This window comes from Alligator sinensis, unplaced genomic scaffold (genome assembly GCF_000455745.1).
Source record: "Alligator sinensis unplaced genomic scaffold, ASM45574v1 scaffold1756_1, whole genome shotgun sequence".
In the NCBI taxonomy this organism is placed as follows: Eukaryota; Metazoa; Chordata; order Crocodylia; family Alligatoridae; genus Alligator; species Alligator sinensis.
In genome coordinates this window covers 90,996-100,524 of record NW_005843532.1, presented here as the reverse complement: position 1 = coordinate 100,524, position 9,529 = coordinate 90,996, and the positions used below count along the sequence as shown (strand labels likewise).

Below are 9,529 nucleotides of genomic sequence, written 5' to 3'. Positions count from 1 at the left end.
TCAGTGAGAGGACACCTCCCTCCTCACATGGCTGGAATCAGTGCCCTGTCTATAGGGCCAGCCTGGCCCCTGCCACTGTATTGCTCACTTGCTTTCCTGTGTCTGCTCTCTGGCAGGTGGAGAAGGCCTGGGCTCTGCTGCAGCAGCGCATCCCCCCCGATTAAAGTCCTGCACCCCTCCGTCATTCCTCTTATTCTTGTCTTACCTTGGTGCACAGTCGGACTGGCAAGAACTGCACTGGCGGGACCTGCTGGAGGGCCTGAACAGCCCTATGGCTGTGCATCTGGTACTGGGTCCTTACATTACATGCCCTCAGCAAGCAGGGCATGGTTTGGATCCTATTGGGGTGGTTACAGCTGCTCACTGCAAATTCTTTGCACTGAGAGGGTGCAGGGCTGTGGGCATGGACTGTTCTGCTTTACTGTTGTTGAAGGTTAGGACCAAGGGGCAGCAGGGCATGGGAGGGGTAGCTACCTGTGGTCACTGAGTTGGTAATATGGTCATCAGCCAGTGAGGCAGGAGCAGCTCTTCTCTGATGAGGCAAGTGACCTCTGCACCTGCTGAGTACACAGAACAGGTTTGTGCCAAGCTGGTGTTCCTGTCACCATCCTAGGCTGTGCCCCACAGTGAACCCCAGTAGCAAGCCCAGCTCTGCTCCCCCCTACCTGATTTGGAGCTGCTGTGGTCAATGAGTATGCTCACCTTCTCACTACCATCAAGAGTGGGCTATGCTGTCCTGCCTTGCAGGCTGCATGGTGCTGGATGTCTTGTTACCTGTATGTGTGTGATGGTTAAAGGTCAATTTCTTGTAGCATCTGTCTCCGTGTGGTGATTGTTTTCCTCTGCCATGCTGGCTTCCTCCGTGTTGCACCCTAAGTCTGAAGCTCTGCCCTGTGGCAGCATGCATCTAAGGTCAAGCAGTTCTGTCACAGAGAGGAGCCCAGGGGCTTGTGATGGGTGCTGTTAGAGAGGGCTCTGGTATCCCCTCCTCTGCCACTCATAGTGCAGCCCAGGTTCCCTGCACTAACTGCAGGGTCCAGATCTGGCCCAGGACAGGGCCTGGGAACTACTGGGACCTTAGAGAGCTTGCCCTTTTGTTGACTGGTGCCATTGTCTGGCTGGCACGTGTCAAGCCTGGGTGATGCCAGCCCAAGGCTTCTGAGAGGGATTGCACAAACACCCTGTGCAGAGCTCTTGCTACATAGCAGGGTTGTGGGTCCAGATTGTGTTATCTTGGAGGTATCCTGAGACTCCTTGTCTGGACTGTTCTCTCCTCCCTGTGTCCATGGGTGCAGTGAGATGAGATTGAATGCCCTACTGTGTACCCTCCCCATGGATCAGTGTAGCAAGAGCTTTGATGAAGGACTAGGATTTGATTTGCTGGAGGGATCCAGCCTCTGCTGTATTCTAGCAGCTCTGCCCAAGCCTTAGATAGGGTGTGGGTGCTTGGTTTGGGCTGTGAGGTGTGGAGCTTGTATGGCAGTTTGCTCTGAGCTTTCCATACCTGTGCCAGACCTTCTGTGCCCAGAGCCTGCCTTAAGCACCTGAGTGCATTTGAGAAGCGCCCAGTGCTTTTGTTCATATATCAGCAGACAGCCCCAAATCACTGGTGCAGGATCCAGATATGACTGCTGTGTGCCCAGCTAGAAATAATAACTGTTGTATTGAAATGACTGTACAATGAAGCTTGCCATGGTGCCAGGCAGCCAGCAGGGGGAGCAGCTCTGGCCAAGAGGTCTAAGGGCCTCAAGTCACATAGGTCCTCTCCCTGGGAAGCTAATACTTTGATTTAAAATTGTGTGAACCACTCCTAGCACCTCTGATTCCTCCCCTTTCCTTTGTATTCTTTGCCATGTCCTTTGATGGGAACAAGTGTTGCTGGTTCCAGATGGCCCAGAGGAAATGCTTACTCAATTAAACTTCTGTCGGGGAATCTGAGGCACTGTAAGTCTTCTAAGGGTGGGAGGCTTATACTGGGATGAGCTAAGAGCTGTCCAGCTTATTTGGCCCTGTGGGATCCAGACTTCATGGCTTCTCATGGGCCAGATGACACATCTCTGGTGGCAGCTCAGTAGTGTGGCTGCTGGAACCAGGGGATAAACACTGCTGTTCATCTCCCTTTCCTCTGCCACTGATTTGAGTCACTGGCAGCAGGGATTGGGGTACAGGGGTGAGCAGCAGGGGCATTTGCCCTCCGGGTTCTGGAGCCATGCTAATGCAGCAGCTTTTGCAGCTGTGCCAAGAAGCCCTGTAGACCAGAATTAAATCTGTCGCAGGTCACATGTAACCCATGGGCCACCAGTTGGGCAACCATTTGGAGTCACACTGGTGTAGTTAGACTGGTGGCAGGATTCCCTGCAGGGCTTTTCTGGAATTGAGTGGCTTTTTTCTTTTTACCTCTTCTACAGTGCCATAGGCTAAACAGAAACAGCTGCTTGCTTCATCCCTGCAGGCTTTTACTGTCATGGATGCTTGGTTTAGCTCAAGGGCCAGTGCCAAATAGCCTCCAGGCTGGATCTGGCCTATGAAGAGTTTGGATTCAGGCCCATGAAGGTCTGACTTAGCATGAGGGAATGAGAGGCACCCAGGTGCCCGGAGCAGTCCTTACAGGTGGAGCATAGCCATGGTACTGCTCTGCAGCCCTTCCTGCTGCTCTCCCTGCCAGAGGAGTTGCAGTGAGGGTAAGCACAGGCAGCTTGGGCTGCTCTAGGGCTGGCGGGGATATGCAGCCTGTGGCAGGAGGCTGGGTCAGGAGCTCTGCCCCACAGCTGCAAAATGTTGTTAATCCTTATTTAGCTGATCCAGTGATAAAGGTAAAATGTCTCTGCATCACCCCTTGCTGAATGGGCATGTGGGCTGCTCTTGACAGAGTTCTCTCCTTCTCAGCCTAGAAATCTCCCTGGCTGAGTCTGCTCCAGCGAGCCCCCTATCCCTGCTGTTCCTCAGTCCCATGATGTTCTTGTCACAGCAGCCCCTAATTAGAGGATGTGGTTTCCATCTCTGCCATCCCCAAGAGGGACTGGGCTCATGCAAGCAAGTGTGGACCTGCTTGTCTTTGGTCCTGTGAGGATTCATTTGATGTACCCAGGAGAAAACACTGATCTGAGTGACACTGCTTCATTTTACCCTTGAGACCCTTTCACACCTCCAAGGAGAAAATTCTGATCCCCCTCAGCTGCTGGGAGCTATTTGATTGAGTGAACCCAGCCCCACAGGGTGGATACCCTGGAGACCTCAGATGGAATCTGAGGATCTTGGGCTTTGCGTTCTCTTGTGCCAGAAATGGAGTCTTCCCAAGCCAGCGGTCTCTGAGGGCAAAGTGCTATTGGACAGACAGGCAAAAGGCTGGAGGATAAGTGGTAAGAACTGGAACATTCCTTAGCTCATGGAGGAAGAGAAATTACATCCCAAACTGACTGATTCAGACCAGCTGGTCTGGCGCAGTGGCTGTGCTGGGATGGGATGTTTGTCCTCTGTTCTGCATATTCCCAGTGTGAGTCACCTCCCAGATCAGGAGCAGCCAGAGTTTGCAGAATGACTTGTATAACCAAGCCCTGACCTGGTGCTACCATGACCATGCTCCACCTGTAAAGCCTGCAAAAAAATTCTGCTGGGCCTGCTGGTCTGACTTCCTGAATGCCAGGGTAAGCCAGGCAGGTGTGTTGGTGCTGTCACCTATGCCCACTCTCATGGAATGTGGGGGTGAGTGAGGACTTTACTCCTGGGGCTACAGTAATAGCAGGAAACAGTTGTACAATTGAATGCGTAGATCCAGTCTGGCTGGAGCCCTCCAGGAAGAAAACAAGTCATTGTACTCTTTTCCTGGCTGTCTGAATTAACTCTGGGTCACTTGCATAACAGCAACCGGACACGCATAGACCCAAAAAGATTAGACAGCTGTGTGTCCCACACTGCTTGCTGCTGTGGGCTGGAGCCCAAAGCCCCCAAAGCTGAGCTCAGCAGAAGCTGCTTTGATTAAGCAGGAGTAATCAAAGAGCTTTATTGCTTTATGTCCCAGTGTGCCCTATTGGCCAGGGCACCTCTTCTCTCCATCCCTCCCTTCCTTCTGCAAGACGGGAGACTTGTGCTCCAGCTTTCTTGGATTTACTTGCCCTCTTCCTTCCTTTCCATCTCTCTGTGACAGCTGCTCTGTTGCCCTCACTAGATGTATTGGGCCTGGCATTCTCTAGCTGGCTGCAGTCCTCCCCTGGGCTGTTGGGCAGAGGGGCCTTTCAGCTCCCAGCTGGTGGCACCTGCATGTTGGTGCCTTGCTCTGCCAACAGGGTAATCTGGGTGGCTGCTCTTCCAAGAAGCGCAGGAGCCAGCTGTCTCCCTCCCTCCTCCAGAAGCCAATGTGAGAGACAGATTGCACTTTTGAAAGAGCCACCTGGATACCACTTGAAGATTTGCTGCAGTACAAAAAGAAAATCCCCACATATTGCACGCCATTAGTTATGACATATCACCCTTCCCTGGAACCTACACAGAAAATACTCAAGCAATTGCAACCCATACTAGAAGAAGACCCAATTCTTAAAGACTTCTTTCCAGAACCACCAATTCTAGCTTTTAAATAAGCACTGAACCTCACTAACCTCATCACCAGAAGCAATCTCCCTATAACCCAAACCACACCAACTGGATCTAGCCCCTGCCAGGACAAAAAATCCAAAACCTGCCAACACATCTCCACCACCCCCACTATAACTATGCCCCACACAACAGAACCACCACCATTCCTGGATCTTACAGCTCCTCCAGAAATGTTATAGATCTCATCTAGTGCACCAAATGCCCTGATGGAAAATATTTTGGAGAAACCAAACAACAGCTGTGCACCAGAATGGATGCACACCGAAAATCTATCAATGGCCGGAATGCCTAGCTACCTTTGGGGGCACACTCCTTGCAGGACAATCACTCCCTCTCCCATCTCTCAGTTCTAATCCTCAAAGGGAACTTACAAAACCCCTTTCATAGACAAGCCTACAAACTTCACTTTATAAATCTACTGGATACAAAGAATCATGAACTCAATATATAGTTTACATATAGTTTATGAACTAATATAGTTTTATGATGCATTACAATCTGCCAGACATCTGATTCACCAGGTACCTGCCTGACCTGATCTTTTACATTTTCCTTTTCACAACCCTCCCCCACCGCTTTTTTGCCGGTTGTCTTCCTAATTTCTAGCTATTTCCTTTTTCATAGACAGCCTCTTCTCTACCTTCAATTACTACCACTGTAGTGTCTCCCTTACTCACCTTTGGCTTTCTTTCCCACCCCCACTCCTGCTTTTTTACTCCCTCCCCCCCTTCCGTGCTTTACCTTTTGTCTTTCTAATTTCTGTCTATTTACATTCTCACTGACATCCTGCCACACTTTTAGCTTCTCTCATTTCTTGGAGCCTCAGAACAGCAGTGACTCCCTATGTCTGAAGAAGGGTGACTGCGCCCAAAAGCTTGCTAAGAACTTTTTTCCGACTACTCAGTTGGTCTAATAAAAGATACCACATCTATTCAAAGAAGCCTGCCTGCCTAATTGGGTCAGATCTGGGGGGAAGCTGGGGAAGGCCCAGGTGAGGTCCCTGCAGGTGCCCAAATCCAGCAGAGCCTGGCTTGGGACTCTTGAGTTTGAGGCTCGTGACCTGGTGAGGCCCAGGGGGCTGTGGCAGGGGCTGGGCTTCAGAGGGACATCTCCCCCAGTGCCAGGACAGGGTGGCTTCCAGCCCCAGCTCCCCACCACCCCCTGCTCCTGTCCCTGTGGGGCTGCTGTACCTGCCAGGGGGCAAGCCTGGCCGGATGCAGCACCCTTTGTCCCGCTGGCCTGGCGGGACACTCCTCCGTGACATCACTGGGAGTGTCACCTGGGCGGGGACATCCCCTCCACTGACGTCATGGGCAGAGTTAGGAGGATGCCGGGGCTCGGGGCGGGCAGAGCCAAACCATGGCTGGGAGCACTCGGGGCGCTGCGCTGGGCCGGGCGCTGCTGGGGGACAGGGGCAGGTGAGCGGGGCCGCGATGGTGGGAGCAGGGGCCCAGCAAAGCTCGGGGGTGCCTGCGTAGGTCTCGGTCCCCGGTGTGGGTGGTGGGTGGGAGTCAGAGGGAGCCGAGATCGAAGCAGCACCGAGCCCTGGGGCTGGGGCTCCACATTCCCATGGGGTTGGGGCTCCCCCTTCCCATCCCGGGGGACCTGCAGAGCAATGGGGTGGCAAGGCTGGCAGGGGCTCCCTCTCTCACAGGCTTCTGTCTTCTCTCTCTCAGGTGCCTGAGCTCCTGCGGTGTGCTAGCAGTATGCACCCCCAAGCAGCGCCCTCCAGCTCCGGCTCCAATCCTGAGCCAGCAGGCGAGGCCCTTTCTGCACCTGGCAGCCCCTCTGATGGGCAACAAGCGGATGGAGTACTCGGAGGCGCGCGTCATGGGGTGAGTGCAGGGGGAGGCCGGGAACTCTGATGTCCTGGAGGGAGCTCAGGGTGGGAGCACTAGCCCCCTGGGAGCTCTGGAGTGGGCAGGGGGCAGCTTAGGGTCACCAGCCCCCTGTGGGACCCTTCAAGCCTTTCCCTCCCCAAGGAACAGGCTGTTTCCTGGTAACCCCATCTTGTTGGTGGAGAGCAGCTGGATGACCTGTTGCAAAGAAGGGCTGGAGCAAGCAGGCAGCTGTGCACTGCGCCCCCCCCGATAAGGTCTACGAGCTGCAGCGATCCCCTCGCTGTCTCTGCTGATGCCCCCTTCCTCTCCCTGTGGCAGGTACTCAATGAAGCAGATGTACAATGTGGTGGCCAACGTTGAGAGCTACCGGCTATTCGTGCCATGGTGCAACAGCTCCAGGGTCCTGTCCCACCGCAAAGGGCTCATGAGGGCAGAGCTGGAAGTTGGCTTTTCACCCTTGGTGGAGCGCTACATCTCTGAAATCTCCCTGAGCCCCCATCAGATCCGGGTAAGGGGCTGGCAGGGGGCTGCAGCTGAGATTTTCCCAAGGGGAGGGTGGGAAGGGGTGGTGCAGAGACTGCTGGGTGGTCAGCTTGAGACCTGGTGCCTGGCTTGGAGGCACTGAGCTTCCATGGCCCCTATCTCATGTCTGTGGGAGGATCAGCTGTTCAGCACCTTGGCAGATCACTCTGAGGCATATCAAGTGGGGGGCACCTAGGTGCAGCAGGACACTGGCCATGGTTTCCCAGGCACTGAGGATGCATGGTTGTTAAACCTTTGGGCAGCTGTTGGGATGGTTTCCACACAGCTTCCAGATAGCATTTGTGTAGATGCCTCCATTTCCCATCATGGGATTCCAGAATGCCAGCATCAGCTCAAAAGATTGCTCTGGTATCTGATCCAGTTTGGGGAAGCTCTGGGCTAATAATAAAAGAGCTCCCACCTCCTTGGGAGCTGATGCATGGGTATTCCCCCAAAGCAGGCTGATGCAGCTGCTATCCATCATGGGCCACCTGGCCTGCACATGGATGCTCCAGGTGTCTAGTTGGGCAGTGCCCTCTTCACTTGCTCCCACTTTCAGAGCTTCCTGTGAGCATTTACAGTTGCTAAGACTTAATCATGAGCAGGGAGACAGCGGGCACTGGTTGCCAGCATCAGTGCAATCTCTGTGCCACTGGTGCCAGGTGCTCCTCAGTGTTGGCTGTGATGAAGCAGCAGCAGCCCTTCTAAGGTGACTTCTGGCAGCTGCAGCCAGGCCCAAGCCAGCTGAAACTGAGGCAGGTGGCTCCCTCTTCCACAGGCTGTGTGCAACGATGGCCGGATGTTCAACCACCTGGAGACGCTGTGGCGGTTTGGGCCAGGGCGGCCAGGGCAGCCAGATACCTGCACATTAGACTTCTCGGTAAGTGTCCCTGCTGAGCTGGCCCTTTGGTGATGCTGGGTGGTGTGGGAGGGTGCTGGCTGGTCTCTGCCTCTGGCTTCTTGCCACGGGTTGCTTCATGCAGTCCAGGAAGCACACTGGGCTTTCAACCTCCACCCCCAAATGGTTATGATGAGGGGACCCTATAGCCTGCTGGCATCTCCTCTGGAGAGAGACAAGGGTGGCCAAAGCCTGTCACATCTTGAGACTGGGGCAACCCTGAGCCCTAAGCCAGCCCCATTGTGAGGCTCTGCATCTCCCCTCCAGGTCTCTTTTGAGTTCAAGTCTATCCTACATTCCCGGCTGGCCACCCTGTTCTTCGATGAGGTGGTGAAGCAGATGGTGACAGCTTTCGAGGCCCAGGCAAAGAAGCTGTTCGGTCCACAGGCTGAGGTTCTGCCACGACAGCGCCTCCAGGCAGCTCGCTGCGGATGATTGTGACAGGACCTGGAGCTGACCCCGCAGCCCCCCTCCGATGGAGGTGCCCTTCTGAGCTCATTAGAAGGTTCTGTCTTCGTTTTGCTCTGTCCACATTTTTGCCTGGACGCAGTTAGTCACCCTCCTTGGGGCCTTGTTCTATTTATGTCTATTTAACCCCCTGCCCTGGAGATTAAATTATTTTTGTAATCGTGGTGGTTTCTATTTAATGCTGCTGTTGGCACAAGGACCAAAATGCCCATTTCCTGAGTGCATTTCCGTGCTGGAATCTCAGGAGGAGGCAGGCACAAGACTCAAATGGAAAAGGTTCTATTTTTAATGGTGTCAATAAAAACTTTTGAATGGAATCTTGTTGTCTGGAGCATTTGTCCCCCCTCCCAGCCCCGCTTCCTCGCTCAGAGTCTTACCGCTTCTCAGCAGCCTCTGAGTTTCTGGGAAATGAAGCAACAGCTCATTGCTGAGCTGACGGGGAAGTGAAACTGGGCCAGGAAGGGGCCAGGGAATTCTAATCCTGGCTTCCTGCCCATCTCACTCTTGCACACCAAAACACCGAGTGGTAAATGGGAGGGGAGCTGTGGAAGACACAGGTGTCCTGGCAGCAGCTCCCCAGAGAAAGTGGATGCACCCAGCTGTGGCACTGCAGCTGTGTTGGAGTACAGGGCTTCCTTATGTACATCTCCAATATACTCTGGGATAAAGCAGGGCCCCATGGCTCCTGTGCAGCACAGGGCTAGGATCTGGTATTGCTGTGGTGCCAGAGCTATGCTGTGCATCCCAGTGAGGGCAATGCCTGAAGCTGAGTGAAAGACCAATGCCTGCTGCCTAGGGGTGAATGATGTAAGGCACTTGCCTCTCTCCTGCCCCCCCACCCCCACCTGCCTCCAGAATCAGCCAGTCCTGGCTGGGAGTTTTCCACTGCCTGCAGAACCGTGGGTGAGTGAGGACTGGATGGGGAGGGGTCTCCCTGTAGCTGGGTAGCCGCAGAGCTACGAGCAGGAAGCTATTAATCCCCAGGCACTTGAGTGATGCCAAGGGCCAAGACTTGTCAGCCAAGCTGCAGAGTGTGGCTAAGCAGAAGGACCCAAAGCCTGTTTCTGAGTGACTGTAACATGAACCTTTGCAGATGTGACAACTAGCTTGATCAGCAAAGTAAAAGAAGACTTCAACATGTCTAACTAAACCAGTAATGAGATACTGTTAAACAAATCACAAGGCCCAAAAGGAGACATTATAAAGG

At 53.8% G+C, this 9,529-nt stretch overlaps 1 protein-coding gene across 1 annotated transcript; it reads left to right on the top strand.

Moving 5' to 3' along the window:
* The first annotated feature begins 5,443 nt into the window (after positions 1-5,443).
* LOC102370770 (coenzyme Q-binding protein COQ10 homolog B, mitochondrial-like) lies at positions 5,444-8,639 on the top strand. Its single transcript, XM_006038907.3, has 5 exons — positions 5,444-6,011; positions 6,270-6,428; positions 6,753-6,942; positions 7,735-7,836; positions 8,122-8,639. The coding sequence occupies exons 1-5, from the start codon at positions 5,953-5,955 to the stop codon at positions 8,287-8,289; spliced, it is 678 nt and encodes a 225-aa protein (XP_006038969.1). The 5' UTR covers positions 5,444-5,952; the 3' UTR covers positions 8,290-8,639.
* Positions 8,640-9,529: the final 890 nt, after the last annotated feature.

Excerpts from the sequence above, each read along its gene's own strand:
- LOC102370770 (XM_006038907.3), top strand. The coding sequence starts at position 5,953 with ATGGCTGGGAGCACTCGGGGCGCTGCGCTGGGCCGGGCGCTGCTGGGG. Across the intron at positions 6,943-7,734 it reads TGAGCCCCCATCAGATCCGG|GCTGTGTGCAACGATGGCCG; the intron begins GTAAGGGGCTGG and ends CCTCTTCCACAG. Across the intron at positions 7,837-8,121 it reads CCTGCACATTAGACTTCTCG|GTCTCTTTTGAGTTCAAGTC; the intron begins GTAAGTGTCCCT and ends TCTCCCCTCCAG.